Here is a 22,600-nt window from a genome sequence, read left to right on the forward strand (position 1 = left end):
AAAGTACTTTTAATTTAATTACTATGTTGTATATTGTTTCTTACCTGATAAGAGAAACTGGAAGAATAAGAAATGTTTATAAGCCAGAGAGATAAACAAAGAACATTTTCAATAAAGAAGTCATGTCGAAACAAACTATGAGCAAGACTAGACCTTGCCCTGACATAAGCAAAAGATGGCCTGGCTTATATATTTTTCCATATACCAAAATTTTAATCCCTGTTAGCTGTGTTTTGTTGAAGTTGTTTATCAAGTTGAGGAAGTTCTCTATTCCTGGTTTGCCAAGTTTTTATCATAACTGGGTTTTATCATAACTGGATTTTATCAAATGACTTTTCTGCATCTATTGATAGGATTTTTCTTGTTTAGTCTATTGATGTGATGAGTTAATTGCTTTTGAATGTTGAACCAGTTTGCTTACTAGAATAAGTCCTTCTTGGTGGTGGTGTATAATTCTTTTATACATTGTTAGTTCCATTTACTAATATTTTGTTGAGGATTTTTTGCATCTATGTTCACTGAGATATTGGTCTGTGGTTTTCCTTTCTTGTAAGGTCTTTGTTGTTTGTCTGTTTTTATTGTATTGGGGCAATGCTAGCCTCACAGAATGAGTTAGAAAAGTCCCTTTGCTGCTATTTTCTGGGAGAGACTGTAGAGAGATGGTAAACTTTCTTCCTTAAATGTTTGATAGAACTCACTAGTGAACTCATTTTGGTCATTACTTACTGATTCTATTTCTTTAGATAAAGGTCTATTCAAATTATCTATTTCTTCTTTGAATTTTGTTAGATTGTGTCTTCAAAGAATTGATCCATTTCTATGGTTATCATGGGCATAGAGTTGTTCCTACTATTCCTTTATTATCTTTTTAATGTCCATGGGATGAGAGTGGTGGCCCTTCATTCGTTTCCGATATTGGTAATTTGTTTTTCCCTGTTTTTGTTAATTAGCTTCACTAGAGTTAATCAATTTTATTGGTCTTTTCAAAGAATTAGCTTTGGTTTTGTTGTTCTCTATTGATTTGCTGTATTCAACTTCATTTCTTTTTGTTTTAATTTTTGTTATTTTCTTCTGCTCATTTCAGATTTAATTTGCTCTTCCTTTTCTAGTTTCTTGAGGTAGAGGCTTGGATTGTTGATTTGAGATCTTGTTTCTAATATATGTACTCAGTGCTATAAATTTCCCTCTAAGCACTGCTTTTGCTGCATTCTGTGTTTTGGTAAGTTGTATTTTCATGTTCATTTAGTTCAAAATATTTCTAAATTTCTCTTGAAACTTCTTTGACTCAAGTATTACTTATAAGTGTGTTAATTTCCAAGCATTTTGGCATTCTCCAGCTACCTTTCTGTTGTTGATTTCTAACTTTATTCCACTCTGGTCTGAGAGCATACTCTGTATGAATTTACTCTTCTAAATTTGTTAAGGTGTTTTTTTATGACCCAGCATTGGTCTATTTTGGTCAGTGTTCTGTGTGACCTTCAGAAGAATGTGTATTCTGCTGCTGTTGGGTGAAGTATTCTACAGATGTCAGTTAGATCCAGTTGATTGATGGTATTGTTGAGTTCAATTATGTCTTCATTGATTTATTTTTTATTTTTTTGTGACAGAGACAGAGAGAGGGACAGACAGGAGAGAGATGAGAAGCATAAATTCTTCATTGCAGCTCATTAGTTTTTCATTGATTGCTTTCTCATATGTGCCTTGGCAGGGCCGGGGCTGCAGCAGAGCAAGTGACCCCTTTCTCAAGCCAGCGACCTTGGGCTTAAGCCAGCGACCTTTGGGCTCAAGCTAGCTACCATGGAGTCATGTTTATGATCCCACGCTCAAGCCAGCAATCCCATGCTCAAACTGGTGAGCCCACGCTCAAGCCAGATGAGCCTGCGCTCAAGCTGTCGACCTTGGGATTTCGAACCTGGGTCCTCCACGTCCCAGTCTGATGCTCTATCCACTGTGCCACAGCCTGGTCAGGCTGTCTTTATTGATTTAATGACTGCTGGGTCTGTCAATAATGGACAAAGGAATGGTGAAGTTTCTATAACAGTGAATTCATCAAATTATCCTTGCACTTCTATTAGTTTTTGTTTCACATATTTTTCCACTCTGTGTGAGGGTGCACACACAATTAAGGATTGTTGAATTGACCCTCATGCACCTTTTTATTTGTAATTTTACTGGCTCTGAATGTTTACATTGTTTGAAATTAATGTAGCTACTCCAGCCTTCTTTTGATTAGTGTTAACAATGTATCTTTATTAAAAAATTTATTCATTTTTTTAGAGAGATAGGAGAAAGAGAAAGAGAGAGACAGACAGACAAAGGGGGGAGGAGCAGGAAGCATCAACTCCCATATGTGCCTTGACCAGGCAAGCCCAGGGTTTCGAACCGGCGACCTCAGCGTTCCAGGTCGACGCTTTATCCACTGCGCCACCACAGGTCAGGCCTTAACAATATATCTTGATCTGTCCCTTTACTTTGATTGCATCTGTTTTTATATCATATTTAAAGTAGGTGTTTTGGTAGGTAACATACACATAGTTGGACCTTACTTTTTTATCCAATCAGATATTCATTTCCTTAATATATACAGTGTGTCCATAAAGTCATGGTGCACTTTTGACCGGTCACAGGAAAGCAACAAGATGATAGAAATGTGAAATCTGCACCAAAAAGGAAAACCCTCCCAGTTTCTGTAGGATGATGTGGCAGCATGTGTGCATGCGCAAGATGATGACGCAACACCGTGTATACAGCGGAGCAGCCCATGGCCGTGCCAGTCAAGATGTGGATGGTACAGAGGAAAGTTCAGTGTGTTCTGTGGCTCGCTAAATTCAAATCTGTGACTGAAGTGCAACGTGAATATCGACGTGTTTATAACGAAGTGCCACCACATAGGAGTAACATTACTGGGTGGGATAAGCAGTTGAACGAAACCGGCAGTTTGGTGGAGAAACCTCGTTCTGGTAGGCCATCAGTCAGTGAGTGACGAGTCTGTAGAGGCTATACGGGATAGCTACCTAAGGAGCCCTAAAAAATCTGTATGTGAGCCCACATCGAACTGCACTGAATAGGTATGAAACTGGGAGTTTTCCTTTTATTTGGTGCAGATTTCACATTTCTATCGTCTTTTGTTGCTTTCCTGTGATCGGTCAAAAGTGCACCATTACTTTACGGACACACTGTATTTACACCACTGACATTTAAAGTGATTATTGAAAAGACAAGTGACTATTGATATAACTGGGATAATTAAAAACAACAGTAACTATCTATTATAGGCAGTATCATAAATGGAAAACATTCTAACAGTGTTCCAGATCCCCCTCCGGAAAAAGGTGGAAATGAAATGAAGGTTTGTATTTTCTCATTTGGGTCTGGAAGATGAAAACCGTCTCTGATCTTCAGCAAAATAAGGCTTCTAGGAACTGCTGTCCTACATAAGTCCAGACCTAGTATTTGCTATCTTGTGTTCTCTTCAATTTATGTTAATCACCTTTTTCTGTTTTTTTTTACTGGTTGTATGACCTTGGGCAAGTTATTTGCTGTCTCTGGTCATTTCTTTTCTATGTTGTGAAGTTGCTGTAGGAATTAAATGTATTAAAACATATGCCTAGGACTTTGAACATTCTCATTGTTCAAGGTTGGTGTGTCCTGGAATGCTCTGGCTGAGGTTGGTTTAGAACTGGGATAAGGTCGAGACTTTAAAAGTACAGACATGAAGTGGGACAAGACTACCAAAAGCCTCCTGGCCTCCTACTCTCTGTACTGAGCGTAGCATTCTGCTGGTTCATATAACAGGCCCTTTCATTCAAAATAAGAGCCTATTCCAAGAAAGAATCGGAATAATCACGTCTTTTATAAAGAACTAATCAAGTCTGTTATAATAAACAAAATGGGTGGAGTCTCTTTCAGGAATATGGTTATCTAGCAAGGAGCCTTCAAGTAAGGAGCTGGAGCTGCAGGAGCCTACTGTGGCAGTGAGAACCGGTGGCATACTGCAGAGCTACCCCTGGATTTCTTTCCATTGCCTGAGGCACACAGGATGCTTCACAACGTGACAGGTCACTCTCTCACCAAGATAACACTTCAATTTTTATTTATTTAACAGAGACGGAGAGAGTCAGAGAGAGGGATAGATAGGGCCAGAGAGACAGGAACGGAGATGAGAAGCATCTTAGTTGCAACACCTTAGTTGTTCATTGATTGTTTTCTCATATGTGCCTTGACCGTGGGCCTTCAGCAGACCAAGTATCCTCTTGCTCCAGCCAGTGACCTTGGGTCTAAGCTGGTGAGCCTGTACTCAAACCAGATGAGCCTGCGCTCAAGCTGGCGACCTCGGGGTGTCGAACCCGGGTCCTCAACATCCCAGTCCGACGCTCTATCCACTGCGCGACCGCCTGGTCAGGCGATAACTCTTCAATTTAAGTAAGCACATGTCCAGCAGTGTGTTCCTTGGGGTCAAGAATGTTGAAAACTGATCTGCAAAGTTTACCACTGTTTCTCCAAGTTTCATGATCTCACTTTTTAAAACATTGCAAGAAGAATTAGCTTTATTGTCCACTTAAAAAAAAAAAAAAACAGAAGGACAGGCAGGCTTACATGATCTCTTCGTACAAGGTAAAGGCCCAAGGAATATTACCTTGTTGGCGGTGCTCATTTGTAGACTTTGTCCCAGACTGCTACTCTCTAGGAAACCCCCTTTAAAACAGTGGTGGCCAGTTGGGAGGCCCACAGGCTGAATTCAGCCAAAGAAAATCCTTTTAGAGTAGCATTTAAACCACTGGATTTAAAAACAACCTGGACTTCCAGCCTCTCTTTACCAGTGGTGCGTTATGGGGGCACCGGGCTTACAGCGGTACAAGGCAGCAACCAGCTCTGACGATTTCCTTTAAGGCAAACACCACTGCCACTCGCAGAATGCCTGCAAGTGGACCGGGTCTACCGGCACTTAGCGTGAGCGCCTGCCGGTCGGGAAGAGGCTTGCGGTGGCTGCACGGGGGTCAGGGCCAGTCTGGGCGGTCCCTTTAAAACTAAGACCTACAGGAAATAATCTAAGGGTGATCTCAACCTCCGTGCCTCAGTTTCCTTATCCGCAAAACAGGGCTGACAAGGGGCAGCTGAGGGAAAGACTGGCGATGGAGCACGCCAAGGGACCTGGGTGCGCCGCTTCCATCGCGCCCGCGCCCGGGCAGGGGCCGGAACCCGGGCGGCGCCGAGGGCGCGGAGCCGGGGCGCGCGGGCAGAGACGCACCGCGCCGGGGCCGGCTCTCCCCTCCTCCCCGCCGCCGGCCCCCGCGCTCCGCCGAGGTCGGCCCCGGGGCGCCCAGAGGCGTGGCCGGCCCGCGCAGCCCCGCGGCGGCCATGGCCTCGCTGGTGGAGTATAAGGGCCTCAGGGCCGGCTACCACTGCGGCTACTGCGACTCCGAGGAGGGCAAGGCATCGTGCGGTGAGTGTCCTCGTCCCCGGCGATGGCGCGGCCGCCTCGCATGCCACCCCGCACCGCTCGCCGCGCCCCGGGCCAGCGCCTCGCGGGGGAGCACACAGGCCCGGTTCCCCGACTCCCACTTCCCTTTCCCGCTCCTTTCTGCCCGGACCGTTTCCTTCCCCGCTCCGTCTCACCGCCTCACCCTCACCGAAGATGGCGGTCCGTCTCCGAGGAGGAACAGAACTAGCGGAACGTTGCCCTGGTCCAATATGGCGCGGTCGGCGTCAGCGCCGTCGGACTGCGGCGGGGCCCGGCGTACGGGCGCCGGGGCGGCCTCGCGTGCGCTTCGGGGGCTCCGGGCCGCGCGGGGCATTGTGGGGTGGCGGCGGCTGCGGCTGCGGCGGCTTTGGGCCGGGCTGGGCTGGCGTCGCGTTCGGGGGCCGGGGCCATGGCTTCCTGCGCCCCTCTTTCGTCCAGCATCGTGGAGTACTTCGAGGGCGAGGACTTTTACCGCTGTGGTTATTGCAAGAACGAGTCCGGAAGTCGCTCCAATGGTGAGCAGGTCGGTGGGCGGGCAGGGCAGGGCGCCGCCGCCGAGGGGCGTCTTCGGGGGTCGCGGCTGCCCGGCTCGGGCCGACCGGCCTGAGGGGCCCGCGGCGCCTGGAGCCCCCGCCCAGCCCCGGCCTGGTGGGGGAGCGCGGAGCGCGGCCACCCCGGTGCTGTCGGGATGGAAACGGCCCTCACCGGACTCCGGCAGGAAAGCTGCTAGGTGCCTGGTCTTCATTCAGGTGCTGGGATGTGCGACGTCGGCATCGTCTCGCAGCAGCCGGGTGTGCAAACCTGCCCGTCACCCGTGACGGGTGAACAGGTGCTGGCGGGCCGCGCCGGGTTGCCCTGCGGTGTCGGTGACGGCCGAAGCCGATCGGGGAGTGCCCCCCCCCCGGGAGGGCAGAACGCGGGGTGCCGGGCAGGGAGGGTCGGGGGTGCTGCTTGTGTAGAACACGGTGTGCGTGCACACACGGTCCTGGGCATGCGCGAAGGGAGTGTCTCCGGGAGCGTGTACAAGACTCCGGGGACCGGAGTCGCTGCTGGCGAAGGACCCGGTCGGTTCTGGTGTGTTAGGGATTTTTACCAGTACTCCTCTGCCCTGTCATTTCTCCACCCACCTCGAGGACGACAAAGCCGGCTGGTCCACAAGTGTTTTTGTATTTTTTCTTCTTCTTTCTCTCTCGTGATGCAGGTTTCTTTAGTTTTTTTGTTTGTTTGTTTACAAAACATGGTGTTGATTTTCTGCCATGTCATGCATTGGCAAATGTAGAATCTCACATTTTAAAGAACAGCCCAATGTTGTGGAAAATGAGATATCGTTGTGGAAAATGAGGTATCGACGAAGGTGTAAATTTAGGTAGCTCCCATTTTGAAAACGTTGTAAATGCCCTACGGTAAGAGAACGATTTGGGCGGTTGTAGTGTGTCCATTTATTAATTAATTACAAGTGTTTATTATGTGGTTTTTGTGAGGGAGGGAGTAGACTGTCATAAGATGCAGTTGTTAGTAGCGAAGGTTATGAAGATGCGACAAGTGGGAAAATGTTTAGAGCAGGGGTCCCTAAACTTTTTACACAGAGGGCAGTTCACTGTCCCTCGGACCATTGGAGGGCCGGACTATAAAAAAAACTATGAGCAAATCCCTATGCACACTGCACATATCTTATTTTAAAGTAAAAAAACAAAACGGGACCAAATACAATATTTTAAGAACAAGTAAATTTAAGTCAACAAACTGACCAGTATTTCCATGGGAACTATGCTTCTCTCACTGACCACCAATGAAAGAGGTGCCCCTTCCGGAAGTGCGGCGGGGCGGAAAAATGGCCTCAGGGGGTTGCAGTTTGGGGACCCCTGGTTTAAAGTTTTGTGGAAGAAACTTTTCAACCTTTTCACCTGGGGAACATTTGAGATCTTGCTGCCTGGCATGTGTTGTGAGTTTGGTTCAAATTAACTCATAAAAATTAAAACAAATGAACAAAAACCACCTTTTTACTTGAAGAGATAACTAAATTTTTTTTTGTATGTGACAGAGACAGACAGAGAGGGACAGATAGGGACAGACAGACAGGAAAGGAGAGAGAGATGAGAAGCATCAGTTCTTCATTGCGGCACCTTGGTCATTGACTGCTTTCTCATGTGTGTGTTGAGGGCGGATTGGGGGAGCTACACCAGACTTAGTGACCCCTTGCTCAAGCCAGCGACCTTGGGCTCAAGCTGGTGAGCTCTGCTCAAACCAGATGAGCCTGTGCTCAAGCTAGCAACCTCGAGGTTTCAAACCTGGGTCTTCCGCATCCCAGTCCGATGCTCTGTCCACTTCGCCACCGCCTGGTCAGACATAATTGTTAATTTTTATCACCTTAATTTTGATTCTGATAATATTCTTCACGATAGGACACCCCACCTGTTGGGTGGGTAGTTTGTATTATTCCTCTTTACAGATGTTGAAGGCAAGCCTGATAGAGTAAACTTGTTGGGGTATAATGGGCACTCACCAGGCTCTGGACATGTTGTTTCACTGTAGTGCCTGTGCTCTTCTACCTCCATTCTGCTCTGTCAAGCCCACCTCGATCTTTCCATACCTGTGATGCAGTTTACTGTTTACAGCATTGGTCCCCAACCCCCAGGCTGCGAACCGGTACTGGTCTGTGGGCCATTTGGTACTGGTCCACAAAGAAAGAATAAATAACTTACATTATTTCCGTCTTATTTATATTTAAGTCCGAACGATGTTTTATTTTTAAAAAATGACCAGATTCCCTCTGTTACATCCGTCTAAGACTCACTCTTGACGCTTGTCTCTGTCACGTGATACATTTATCTGTCCCACCCTAAAGGCCAGTCTGTGAAAATATTTTCTGACATTAAACCGGTCCATAGCCCAAAAAAGGTTGGGGACCACTGGTTTACAGGACAAAGATTCATGTTTCTCTTAACGTGAATTCAGATATACCTTTCAATGTTTCCTAATAGTCTTCCATTTTTTTTAATGGTTGCATAATTATTTCATCATATTGTTAATACGTAGAACTTGTAATCACTTTCCTCTTCCTAGGCATTTTGGGTTACTTTTAGTTTTTATAATTAATAGGAATATTATTGTATATTTTTGTCATATTTTTGTTGTTTACGACCAGGAGAATTTATATGCATGAGAAAACATTTGCTTTCTAATTTTTCTGAAGAGACGAGCTTAATAAATTATTATGGATATTATTATTATTTAAAGGTGTGGTGTGATCTGCAGTGAGGACCTGAATTTATCATGTCATGGAAACTGTTGACTAATCCTGAGTTAAATGTAATCACTTTGATGTATTTTTAAAAAATTAAGATGACTATATGTCAGACCAACAAGTATAAAGTATATAAACTTTCACTTCTTCAGTGGGAGCTAGATTTCTTTTACTTCTAAATTCACATTTAAAAAATACTGCTTTGAAATGAAAAAAAAGTAAAAAGTTCAACCTGCTGTAGTTGACATATTACTTATTTTTTCAGGCATGTGGGCACATTCCATGACAGTACAGGATTATCAGGATCTTATCGACCGAGGATGGCGAAGGTAAAGCTCCTTATTAATACAAAGATACTTCTCTTATTACTCAGGCTTTTCTTATAATTGGAAAAAATATTGCCTTTAAAATGTTTTCCTGGCTTGACCAGGTGGTGGCGCAGTGGGTAGAGTGCTCCAGGTTGATGCTTTATGCCAGGGGTTAGGAACCTATGGCTCGTGAGCCAAATGTGGCTTTTTTGATGGCTGCATGTGGCTCGCAGACAAATCTTTAATAAAAAAAAATAATGTTAGAAAATATAAAACATTCTCATGTATTACAATCCATTCATTTCCTACTGCTCATGTTCATGGTTGCGGGTGGCTGAAGTCAATCACAGCTGTCCTCCGGGACAACACCAAATTTTTATTGGATAATGCGTAAGGTACATGGGTCGTTGTATAGCTCTCATGTAATTACATTTTAAAATATGTGGTGTTCATGGCTCTCTCAGCTAAAAAGGTTCCTGACTCCTGCTTTGTGCACTGAGCCACCATAGGCCAGCCACCTGTTACCTAGTTTTGATCAGATTTTCTGCTGGTCTCAAAAAAGTGTATTTATCTATATCTATATTTACATCTATATATATAACACTGGTCGGGAACCTATGGCTCGTGAGCCAGATGTGGCTCTTTTGATGGCTGTATCTGGCTCGCAGACAAATCTTTAATAAAAAAAATAATAACATTAAAAATATAAAACATTCTCATGTATTACAATCCATTCATTTCCTTCCACTCATGTTCATGGTTGCGGGTGGCTGGAGCCAATCTCGGCTGTCCTCTGGGACACCAAATTTTTATTGGATAATGCGTAACGTACATGGGTCGTTGTATGGCTCTCATGGAATTACATTTTAAAATATGTGGTGTTCATGGCTCTCTCAGCCAAAAAGGTTCCTGACCCCTGATATATACCATATCTCTCTCTCTCTCTCTCTCTCTCTCTCTCTCACAGTTGGTCCACACATTGCCTTTGATGGCTAAAATTTTTTTTTGGTAGTTATTTTTATGTAGATGATTTTAAAGTAATATTAGGTGAAGTTCCTTATATACTATAAGTGTTAAGCGCCCTGTGCCAATAGTTCCCTAGGGACATGGGATTAAGTACAGCAAGTGAGACTTCACAACTTCCCTTAAACTCAATGAGTTCCAAATGTAGATATAGGTCAGGTACTGAGAGACTTTGTAAGCCATGATAAGTAACCTTTGTAAAGGTGGGAGGGGACCACGGAGGCTTTTATGTCACAAAGAAATGTGAGGGCATTTGTGTTTGGGAAATCATCATTTCCATAGCAGAGAAGTGTCTGAGGGTGGTCCTGGAGGCAGGGACGCTGCAGGGGTAATGCAGTGCTGGGAGGTGAGATGGTGAGGACTGCTGTCATCTGCAGCAGTGGCTGCAGGCAGGAGGGGACAGATGTCAGGTCCATTTTAGCGGCAGAAGCATGCTGATAGGAGATAGGACTGCATCAGAGGGAGGAGTCTAAGCTGACCCCTAGGTTCCTGGCTCGGGAACTGAACTTGTGAGTGTTCGGGCTGCCGTAACAAAATAGCACGGAAGGGGCGGCATCAACAACAGATTTGTTTCCTCACAGTCCTGCAGGCTGGAACTCCAAAATCAAGGGGTCTAGGGCTTTGGTTTTTTTGTTTTTTTTTTTATTCATTTTATAGAGGTGGAGGGAGGGAGAGAGAGAGAGAGAGAGAGAAAAGGGGGAGGAGCAGGAAGCACCAACTCCTATATGTGTCCCAACCAGGCAAACCCAGGGTTTCGAACTGACGACCTCAGTGTTCTAGGTTGCCTCTTTATCCACTGTGCCACCACAGGCCAGCCTGGAGCTTTGGTTTTTCTGAGGCCTCTCTCCTTGGCTGCACTTGCAGCCTTCTCCACATGGCCTTATCTGGGCCTTTCTCTTTGTGTGTGTGTCCCTGGTACCCCGTGTCTGTGTATTTCCAGTTTTCTTATAAGGGTGCCTATCAGATTGGAGTAGGGCTCATCTTAGAAGCTTCATTTTAACCCGGCCACCTCTTTAAGGACCTTCTTTCCAAACACAGTCACATTCACAGTGAGGGCTTCAACATGAAGTTTGGGGGACAGAATTCAGCTCACAGTGTCATGGATCTGCCATTAACTGATACCTAGAAAGCATGGAAGGAGCAGGTTGGCTTGGGGTACGTGTGCATTAGCCCCACAGCATGCTGGGTATGTTTCTCTGCCCGTGGCATTGAGGATGTTGGTGCAGTTCAGGCCTGGCTGGGAAGGAACTGCACACGCCGATGAGGTAACCCAGGTGACGAGCCTTGGAGCAGAGGTAAGGGTCTAGCAGAGGAAAACTGGCCTCTGGTCCTTCACACTGCAGATTATTTGCTTAGGAAGCATAACTAAAGCCTAAATGTGTCTTTACACTATTGATTAGATTTTGCTCTGGTTAAGTTTATGCTTCTATGTGAATCTACTTTGGTATGTGTGAGAAATAGGTAAGAAATTAACAAAAGTGCTCTGACCAGGTAGTTTAATTAATTAGGGCATTGTCCCTAAAGACCAAGGTAGTAGGTTTGATCCCTGGTCCGTGCACTTAAAAGAATCAACCAGTGAAGACCTGACCGGTTTGCTCAGCAGTGGAGTGTTGGCCCGGCATGTGAAAGTTCTGGGTTCGATTCCCGGCCAGGGCACACAAGAGAAGCGTCTAGCTGCTTCTCCACTCTTCTCCCTCTCCTTTCTCTCTGTCTCTCTCTTCCCCTCCCGCAGCCAAGGCTCCATTGGAGCAGAGTTGGTCCTGGCGCTGAGGGTGGCTCCCATGGCCTCTACCTTAGGTGCTAGAATGGCTCTGGTTGCAATGGAGCAACACCCCAGATGGGCAGAGCATCGCCCCCTGGTGGGCATGCTGGGTGGATCCTGGTCCCGGTCAGGTGCATGCGGGAGTCTGTCTGACTGCCTCCTTGCTTCTCACTTCAGAAAAATGCAAAAAAACCCAAAAAACCAAAACCAGAACCAATGAATGCATAAATAAGAACATGGGACAAGAAATGGACACGTGTCTCTCCCCTTCCCCTCCCCCTCTCTCTGCCCCTCCCTCTTATCTCATCTCTCTCCCTGTTCCTTTTTTCATTTCACCCCCTTCTCCTCTCCCTCTATCTGTAAAATGAGTAAATTAAAAAAAAAAGAAGTTGACAAAACTACTTACTATATTCTATCATTTTAGAAGCGGGAAATATGTGTACAAACCTGTGATGAATCAAACATGTTGTCCTCAGTACACAATAAGGTAAGAATTTTGATTAATAGAGAGGCTTTATAATGTGAAGATGTATATAATTTTTTAGTAGAATCTTGCGTGTTTTAAATGTTAATTTTCATTTTAGATATAGACATTCTGTATTAGGAAAAGCAAGTGAGTGACAGCTTTTCTGCATAATGGTGCTATATTCACGTGTTGATCAATAACTTTGAGTGATGTTTGATTCATATGTAAATATATGAAAAGTTCTCTTTCTGTGGCAGTCATGATACCATGAAATATTGAGGAAACATTAGGTAGAGACTCAAATTGCTTTTAGAGAACGAATTTCTGTGGGTTTTCGCTCAGCTTTCCCTGTGCAGCCTGTTCCCTGACACAGTGCTCACACTGGAGCAGGGCGATGGGGTCTGGAGTGGGAGGCTGAAACGGGATTTGCCACATGCATTCCGAGTCCACTTTTCTCCGTTGGAAGACTTAAACTAAATAGTCTCATTTTCCTGCAGAGCACTTACCATCGGCTTTACCCTGCTCCCCTCACCCCAGCCCAGCATGGAGAGGCTCCCTTCTGGGATTAGAAATGCCCTCCTCCTCTGCTCCCTGCTTGTCTGCCTCTTCCCTCCCCTTCTTCTGGTATAAAGTAGGGAGAGTACTTTCACATTGAGAAGCATTTGTCTTCAGTTTCAGAGAGAATATATATATATGTACCTACTTTAAAAAAAAGTAAACTGCCTGACCAGGTGGTGGCACAGTGGATAGAGCATCGGACTGGGATGCGGAAGACCCAGGTTCGAGACCCCGAGGTCGCCAGCTTGAGCATGGCTCATCTGGTTTGAGCAAAAATTCACCAGCTTGGACCCAAGGTCGCTGGCTCAAGCAAGGGGTTGCTCGGTTTGCTGAAGGCCCATGGTCAAGGCACATACGAGAAAGCAATCAATGAACAACTAAGGTGTTGCAATGCGCAACAAAAAACTAATGATTGATGCTTCTCATCTCTCTGTTCCTGTCTCTCTGTCCCTGTCTATCCCTCACTCTGACTCTCTGTCTCTGTATAAAAAAAAAAAAAAAAGTAAACTGTTATAGCCATCACTTTTGGCTGGTCCTCACAACTAACTCTCTTAGCTGCGCTTAATTTAGGGGGGTTGTAGGCTTTTAAGAATTTGATGAAAGCTAGAGGCCTTCTTTGCATGTAGCAAAACGAGGGAGGGGGCGTATAGTCAACAAAAATATGTAACATTGTACATGTTAATTTTAGAATGATCACAGATTCCCCAAAAGTTCCACTGATTTCTGGTTAAGAATCCTTTCTTATCTAACTGGTCACAGACCTGGGACAATAAAGAGAAAAGATGGATATCTGTCTGGTTTGCCGACACCATCTCATTTATTCTACAGAGAGGAGCATGGCAGAGTAGCGGTGCTGTCCTCTTTTAGCTTGAGTGGTTATGAAGCAGTGACTTCTCAAAGGCAGAAGTAATTTTCCTTCAGAAAGCAGTTCTTGTTATGGCCAGGATTCTGTTCAAGTAAGTCTGAAGTTGGTTGGTCTGAACCCTCAGAATTGCAAAGCAGAAAAGGTCAGATCAGTGGGTTAAAGGAAAAGGTAAAGCGTATGTAATTTATCGAGTACTTGTCACATGCAAAAGGTACTGTTTCAGCCTGACCAGGCGATTGCACAGTGGATAGAGCGTTGGACTGGGACGTGGAGGACCCAGGTGCGCAACCCCGAGGTCACTGGCTTGAGCTCTGCTGTAGCCCCCGGTCAAGGCACATATGAAGCAATCAATGAACAACCAAGGAGCCACAGTGAAGAACTGATGCTTCTCATCTCTCTCCCTGTCTGTCTGTCTGTCTCTATCAGTCCCTCTCTCTGACTCGCTCTCTGTCAAAAGTAAAAAAGAGGGACTATTTCAGGTAAATAGTTTTTATGAAAAGGGATTCAGTTAGCATTGGAAAACAAAGTAATTTTAAAATGTGAATTTTTTGTGTGTTTTATAATTTTGCATGGAATCAAATGTTTCCTGAATTGTTATTCTTTACACAAGTTTCTTATGTATATTGATCTTACGTGCTCAGTTTGCATAGTTACTTTTTTGGTTATGTTGACTTGTTTATGCAGTAGTTACGAGACCTGATACAACAGTTCTATCCTACAGTTTAGCTCTTTGTCAGGCAGATGTTAGGGCTGCTCAATAGTGAGTATAAGTAAGTATGAACTTCCTAGCTATGAATTTCTTTTAGTTTTTATTTTTATCAGAACTATGTATGCTAGTAATTTAAAGAATCAAATAGTTCCATAAAGTTTATTTTGCAAGTTAGCCATCCCAGGGCCACCCACCATCCCATTTCCTGTTTCCCAGTGCAGTTTTTTCAAATCTTATAACTGACTTTATTTTTGGCTTTTTATCTCCCTGACTTTAACATGCCTGTGTAATTATAGTGCTTGCTTTTCTTGTTCATTTGTTTTGTCCACTGGGCTTCTCTCTTGAAGGATATAACTTGATTTTATCCCTGTTTCCCTGTCACATTCAAGCTCTGTTTTGTCTTCATTTTCAACTTCCCATCTTAGAAGTATTATAATTTTAGATAGCTATATTCATATCACTGTGACTGTATCAATATGTTTCACAGTGGAGCCATGTAATATATGATGGTTACTTTTCCTTTTCTGAATGAGTTTTTGCTTTCTCTAGAGTTGATAATTAGCATCACCAGTTATTAAGGAATGCTCCCTCAGTTGTATGAATTTCCTCTTGATACCTTTTGTGGAGTCCTCTGACTGGCTTTGGATGGGCGGCCTCTACACCTGACACATCTCCGTTACCCTGGGGTCTCTCCCGACTGTCATCTTGGGGATTCTCTGGTTCTCCAGTTGATTCCGTCTCCTCTGCCCACTCTCTTGGATTATTTACTTCTTTTTTTTTTTTTTTTTTTGTATTTTTCTGAAGCTGGAAACGGCGAGAGACAATCAGACTCCTGCATGCGCCCAACCTGGATCCACCCGGCACGCCCAACAGGGGCAACGCTCTGCCCACCAGGGGGCGATGCTCTACCCCTCCAGGGCGTCGCTCTGCCGTGACCAGAGCCACTCTAGCACCTGGGGCAGAGGCCAAGGAGCCATCCCCAGCGTCCGGGCCATCTTTGCTCCAATGGAGCCTTGGTTGCGGGAGGAGAAGAGAGAGACAGAGAGGAAAGGGGGGGGGGGGTGGAGAAGCAAATGGGCGCTTCTCCTGTGTGCCCTGGCCGGGAATCGAACCCGGGTCCCCCGCACGCCAGGCCAACGCTCTACTGCTGAGCCAACCGGCCAGGGCCTGGATTATTTCCTTCTTTTAGTGAAGCACATCCTCAGATAGCTTCCTGAGAAAAAGTGCATGAAAGATAAACTTTTTGAGACTTTGTATTGCAGGAAAGCAACCCAGTGGAGGATTGACACACAGATAACTAATTGTAAGAGGAAAAGAGAATTTATTAAAGCCAGCAGAGCATGTGGGGCCTGTGGCTCCAAAGACACGTGCTCCTCAAAATTAGATTTCTTACGTCTTATATACCCTTTACAAAACACAAGTTCACATACATGGGTCTTGTGATTCCTTTGGCTAGAGGTACATACGTCAAGACTATACTTTCAGGGATCATTTCTATAGTTTGTTTGTAGAGGTACATACGTCAATCACATGACTTCAGGATGGGAGGGGGTTAGATGATATCAGAGGATAAGCGTTTGTAAATCGCCCATTAAGGAGAAAGAAAGGGGAGAGGAAAGGGCTACTCATATCTCCCCTCCCCCTCCCGCCTTCCTGGCTGTTTACCTTCTTCCTCACAGGTGTGGAGGAGGGAGGGGTCCCAGTCTTCCTCCTTCCTTTCAAAACCTTCTGGTATAAAAGCCTCTCTTCTAGTACAAAAACCACCCTTCCTAAGCAGGAATGTGATCGCCATCTTGAGCTGGTGTCAGTCACACACAACTATAAAAATCCTATTTACAGAATCTCTCTGAGCACTTGGCCTAAATCATAAAATGCCTTTTAAACCTCTTAGTAAAAGTTTTTTTTAATCTCAGTATGTCTGAAAATGTTTTAATTCACAGATCAACTTAAATTATGGTTCAGTTGAGTGGCGTATAGATTGGGAATCATTTTCTGTTAGAGTTTTGGAGGCTTTGCTCCATTGTTTTCTTATTACTGCTGAGAAGTCCCCTGGTGATCAGATTCTAGCTCTGTTGTCCAGAAGTGTTTTTTCTCTTTGGAAGTGTTTTGTCTTTAGTGTCTTGCTATTTCATAATGTGTTTAGTGGGATGTCTTTCTATCCATTGCAGGTGGACTTAAGGGGCCAATCATATCCTTCGGTTCAGGGGAATTTTTCTTTTGCATAATTTTTTAAAAATGTTTATTTTATTGATTTTAGAGAGAGGGAAGGGAGAGAGATAGAGACAGGAACATCAAGTTGTTCCTGTATGTGCCCTGACCAGGAAATTGAACTGGCAGCCTCTGTGCTTTGGAACGATGCTCTAACCCAGTGGTCCCAACCTTTTTTGGGCCATGGACCGGTTTAATGTCAAAATATTTTCAGGGACCGGCCTTTAGGGACGGATAAATGTATCACGTGACCGAGTCAAGCGTCAAGAGTGAGTCTTAGACGGATGTAACAGGAAATCTGGTCATTTTTTAAAAATAAAACATCATTTAGACTTAAATATAAATAAAATGAAAATAACGTAAGTTATTTATTCTTTCTTTGCAGACCGGTACCAAATGGCCCACGGACTGGTACCGGTCTGTGGCCCGGGGTTGGGGACCACTGCTCTAACCAACTGAGCTATACAGTATTTGTCAAAATTCTCGCCTCTTCTTTTTTTCTTCTCTTTTGTAATGCCTTTATTCAGATATTGGACCTTTCTAGTCTGGTCCTCTAGTTCTTTCTCTTTGGTCTTTTAATTTTTTAATTTTTTCTATTATGTTTTTTACTGCTGAGGTTTTTTGTTCTTGGACTCTTGATTTCTTTTCTTGTAACATGCAATTAATTATTGCACAACCGTATAGCTTAAGAGAAATAAGAGCGTTCTCTGAGGATATTTGTGTTATTTTTTAGATTCTTTTCCTTCTGCATACTCTGTATCCTTCACGTTACATTCTCCAGTTTTTTTTGTTGTTTTTTTAATCTGTCTTTGTCGCAGACCCTCCTCAGGTGTCTGGTGATTCCAGCTTTGCAGGGCCCCTTTGGAAACTGCACTCTTGTGGGTCTTGTTTACTGTGGGTTTGAGTCGGGTGATATGTCTGGGCTGCTCTGTTGGGGACTCCCCCATGTCAGTATTTTTAGATTTGATCCTGTTACTGAGAGAAGGTGCCATCTGCTGGTGTTGGGGGCTGGCTTGGGGAAGTGCTGTGAAGTCTCAACATCCAGTATGTAGAGTCTACATTGTAGACTTGGATCTGAGCTTCCTGTTTCCAGGCCAGGTCCATTGCTTTCACTGTGCTTGTATTTCCCTCAGAAAAGAGGCTCTGCTTTGGACTTTTTCCTACAATTTTGCTGTTTTCTGATGGGCTGTGTAGGGAGTCCTGTGTGCAAAGTGGGGGAGGGCATTGGACAGTGACTGCTTCCAAAGCAGACCTTCAGGGCACCTTCCTAGTTTAGACCCACCTTCTTGCACATCTCCTGAGTGTCAGGTATCCCCAACCCCGCAGACTTCTAGGGGTCATGCACAGAAAATTGGATCTTTATGGCTTTTCTAACTGTTGTTTTGGATTTAACTTTCTTTGGTCTGCTGAGTCAGTTACCACTTGCCCATCTGCTCTTCAGCTTCCTACATTTCTCCCATATTCTTTTCCTAGTGGTTTATGTTTTTCTAATTCTTAACTCATTTTAGTGAGATTTGAGGTGAGATTAGAGGCTTTTAACCCCTGCCTTTATTTAGAAATAAATCCCAGGCATAAGCTTAGCCTCATTGAACTGGATAATATCCATAACTGGTTTTATTTCTTCAAATCTTGGGCTCATTTTAATATTTATTATGCTTCCATAGGTGCCGACCTTTGCAGTTCCAGCCATCAAAGTCTCACAAGAAGGTTTTGAAAAAAATGTTGAAATTTCTGGCTAATGGGGAAATTTCCAAAGGAAATTGTGAGGGTAAGATGAGATGGGGGTCTAAACAGTATTTACTTTAAAATGATATGTCTTTCCGAGGTTCTCACTTTTAATCATTTATTTCTTCCATTAGATCGGGGAAAAGGAGTCCTTACTGTAGTCAGGTACCACCGTTACCATGGTGATGACGGTTACTGCCAGGACTATGTGGTCTTACTGTCACACTGGCCCCAAGTCAAGGATATGGGGAGTGTGTGCTAGGGTGAGTCTAGCTCAGGAAGAAGACAGGATAATTTTCAAGAAGTGATATTCTGGAACTTATTGAAATGTTAGTTTTTACAATGCTTTGACAATTCTTACCTTAATAGCTCTCATTAATATCCTTATGAGATAAAAAAAAAAAAAGGGGGTATAATCTCCGGAGACGTAGGTGCTTACGTACAACTTACATAGGATTGCACACTTTTACTGTTAAGCAAAGCTCAGGTTTTCTATGTTTAACACTTATTTCAGTTGTTACATTGCCTGAAATTCTGTTTCTTGCTTGTATGATAAATTTTGAGTTGTGAATTTTCTAAAAGATAATTTGTAACATTTCATTAACTGTGAGTACAGATACTTTGCATTCTCAGTTTTGTTACTTAATAACTTTTATAGGCAGTGCATAAATACATATATAAGAATTGGGGATGCCACCCATTCTTGGAGTTCTTGCCCCCTCTTACCATAGGACATGCCTCATCCTGGGTGCTGCCCACCCCAGTCTTAGCTTGGTATTCCATTCCCTGCTATGTTATAACTGCCTCCAGTGTCTCAGTCTCTATTTGAAGCACTGGAGGGACAGTGGCCAGCAGAGTGGGCAAGTTCTTTGCCATCATACACTGTCCTTAATGGACCCGGATTCAGGACAGCTGGGAGCAGACTTGTCAGAGCTAGGACAGCAGAGAGGCCGGAAGGCCAGGATCATAGAGGTTCAGGGGCAGGCAGAGCGTTGGGAACGTCTGAATTCTGGTGCTGCTCTGGTTCGTGTTGTCAGTACATGATCTTAACGGTTAAGTAGATTTGGTTGGTTCGCCAGTATAAAATTTTCAGTTTGGTTCTTTATTTGACTTGTCTTCTGAATTATTTATGTCTATAACTTAATTATAGCAGTGATGTACTCATTAGGGTAAAGGCCCCAAAAGCTGTAACAAAGAGATACTAAAATGCAACAACTAAGCAAATGATAGAAGTCTATTCTTTCCTCATATGACTGTCCAGTGGGGTGTTCCACGTCGGCCATTCTGGGACTCTTTTCATGTGATTTCCAGGGTCACTCTGGTTTTTACTGATCCAGACAGTGAGGAGGGGAAAGGGTGGAAGTTCAGGGAAGGGTGTGAAGTTTCCTTTAAAACAAGCAAGGCAGTTGGACATACCAATCTGGTTGGTGGGACGTGGTCACAAGTTGCAAAGGGCCTGGCAATCGATTCCTTGCTCGGGTGCCACAGTCCTCACTGCAGCTCTGCTACTCCAAGCGCGAGAAGACCTCTGGTGCACACGCAGTAGTTTCTGCCACACTAGATAAAAGGGACCTGTCCCCTTTGTGTATCTCTATTGTATCTGGGTGATGGCCTGTGCTTTCTTTCTGATTTGTAGATGATCCTATGGAGCCCACCATGGAGGTTGCCGTCGCTGGTGATGTTGCATTAATAAATAAATTGGATATACAGTGCGATCTTCAAAGACTCGGCGATAACCTCAAAGAGAGCTTAGAGAGGGAAGAGAAGAAGAAAGGAAGAAGCGCAAAGAAAGAAGAATCTAATGAGTTAATTCAGTCACAAGATAAGAAAATGAAGTTGGGATCTGGGGAACCATCGCATTCAGTTGAAGCGCATGTGGTCCCTAAGCCAGGTAGTAAAAGTTATCAGGCCATATTCCAGTCCTGTTAAATGCTTCCCTTTGTACTTAGCTCCCTGGGTCCTCTCGTCAGCCAAAAGTATGAATTACTCATGAGCTATACAAGTAGATGTCGGTTTTATGCAACTTATTACCTGGATTTAGATGGACAAATCACATCTCTTCTTATCTCCAGTGTTTAATAAGCTTGAAAGAATAGCCTTATTATTTCCACATACAGACATTTTATTTATTTTTATTTTTTTTTATTATTTTTATTTTTTGCATTTTTCTGAAGCTGGAAACAGGGAGAGACAGTCAGACAGACTCCCGCATGCGCCCGACCGGGATCCACCCGGCACGCCCACCAGGGGCGACGCTCTGCCCACCAGGGGGCGATGCTCTGCCCATCCTGGGTGTCGCCATGTTGCGACCAGAGCCACTCTAGCGCCTGGGGCAGAGGCCACAGAGCCATCCCCAGCGCCCGGGCCATCTTTGCTCCAATGGAGCCTCGGCTGCGGGAGGGGAAGAGAGAGACAGAGAGGAAAGAGGGGGGGGGTGGAGAAGCAAATGGGCGCTTCTCCTGTGTGCCCTGGCCGGGAATCGAACCCGGGTCCTCCGCACGCTAGGCCGACGCTCTACCGCTGAGCCAACCGGCCAGGGCCACATACAGACATTTTAAAAGAATTCCATTTCTTCTTGCAACCTTTGGGTCCTAGAGGCTTGAGAACCACATTTTTGTCGGTGAAAAGATATGCTAAACATTTTTATTTTTGAGACAAAGTCAATTTTAAATATTATGTCCAAAATAGAGACATTGGACCATTTTTCTGTTTATCATTAGATTTCTTTATGTAATCATAATAAATTTTAGTTTAAAATTTTTCAGGTTTTGACATTTAACTTCACCTTTAATAAGGTAAGATTTTTTTTTCTATATTTTCACATAAAAGAATTAGGTTTAAGGTTTAACCATTTTAGTCAGCATTCAGTGGGTTTATTATGTGTGTGCACGCGTGCTTCTGAGGTAGGATTTTAAGATCAGCGTAGACCTCCACACAGGACTCTCTAAAACATCTACCCCAGAGCTTTGCACTTCCTCTGTAGAATGTTTGAGACTTGTGAAAAAGCGTTTTCAAAGTCAGATGTGATTGGTCTAACATTTTGAAAATCTTTTTAGGCAAAGGGGCAGATTTGAGTAAGCCGCCCTGTCGGAAAGCAAAGGAAATCCGGAAAGAGAGGAAAAGGTTAAAGCTCATGCAGCAGAGCCCCGCTGGAGAGCGCGAGGGTGTCCAGGCGCAGCCCGAGCCCCTGTCCCCGGTCCCACCGAAGGCCAAGTCCAACCAGCCCAAGTCGCTGGAGGATTTCATTTTTGAGTCTTTACCAGAGAATGCATCACATAAGTTAGAGGTACTTTGGAGAATATATAATTTTTTGGTTTGTTATTTTTGTTAAGTGCCTTGTATTGTTTCATTTGAGGTTGTATTAACCCATTGATACGTTGTTTAAACAATGAGAAATGAAAGTGAATTGGGATGGAGTAGCATTTGTGTTTAGTAAGTTAAGTGCTATTTGAGAGAAACTTTTTTCTTAAAAAAATAGGCAGTTTGACTAAAATTGTGAAAAAATTCTAGTTTTTAGCATGTTAAGCTGTGTCAAGTACTTCAGATTTTTATATCCCTTGATTGGAATTTAGTTTAAGTGAAAAGGAAAAATACTATTTAAGTTCCATTTTTGGCTGTTTTGGTTCAGATAGTGAAAGAGAATGGATAATACTAGGTAAATCACTGGTTTCACTGTCCTCATACTCTGATCTGAATCAGCCTCCACATGCAAACCAGCAGCTAGGCGTTAACTACACAGTACTGAATTGTACTCCTTAATAAACTTCTCATTAATTCCTTCAAACTGATTGAGCATACCATGAATACTTTGAGTATTCCTAGTATTTTTCCAAATTGATTTACATTCTAGATTGTCTAGATTTTTCAGTATTCATTTATTTATAAATTTTTTTTTCTAAAACATTAGCCATAATGATATTCTCATACATGATTAGTAACTGGTCAGCCTTTGAATTTATAGCTTGATATCATCTAAGAACATCATTTAGCACTAAAGATTCAATATCAAAAATTAACTTTGACACAATCTAAACCTAGTACATTATCTGACATAGTTTTTAACAGCTTTGACTATTATAATTCCATGGCTACTTTGATTTTGTTACTGACTTTCTCCTTCCAAAATTGTAAATTGGAAGTAACACACTACTTATATTATGAGGAATTTTTTATTTTTTGATTGTAAATAGTAATGTATTCAGGGTACCAGGCACACCTAACATAGCAATTCTAGTGTAGGCCGCTTTTACTTTTTTTTTTTTTTCTGCATA

At 43.7% G+C, this 22,600-nt stretch overlaps 1 protein-coding gene across 4 annotated transcripts in view; it reads left to right on the top strand.

The window, feature by feature from the left end:
* Window positions 1–4,146: 4,146 nt before the first annotated feature.
* Window positions 4,147–22,600, top strand: part of ATE1 (arginyltransferase 1) — a 141,956-nt gene continuing 123,502 nt past the window's right edge. For 2 of the 4 annotated variants that reach the window (XM_066355730.1, XM_066355732.1), the window contains exons 1-6: window positions 5,453–5,976; window positions 8,971–9,034; window positions 12,223–12,285; window positions 18,269–18,372; window positions 19,966–20,220; window positions 21,386–21,615. In XM_066355730.1, the coding sequence (XP_066211827.1) occupies window positions 5,871–5,976; window positions 8,971–9,034; window positions 12,223–12,285; window positions 18,269–18,372; window positions 19,966–20,220; window positions 21,386–21,615 (822 nt within the window). In that variant the 5' untranslated portion in view covers window positions 5,453–5,870. The other 2 variants (XM_066355734.1, XM_066355733.1) reach the window with 2 other exon arrangements.

The sequence above is a fragment of the Saccopteryx leptura genome, chromosome 13 (genome assembly GCF_036850995.1).
Source record: "Saccopteryx leptura isolate mSacLep1 chromosome 13, mSacLep1_pri_phased_curated, whole genome shotgun sequence".
NCBI lineage: Eukaryota > Metazoa > Chordata > Mammalia > Chiroptera > Emballonuridae > Saccopteryx > Saccopteryx leptura.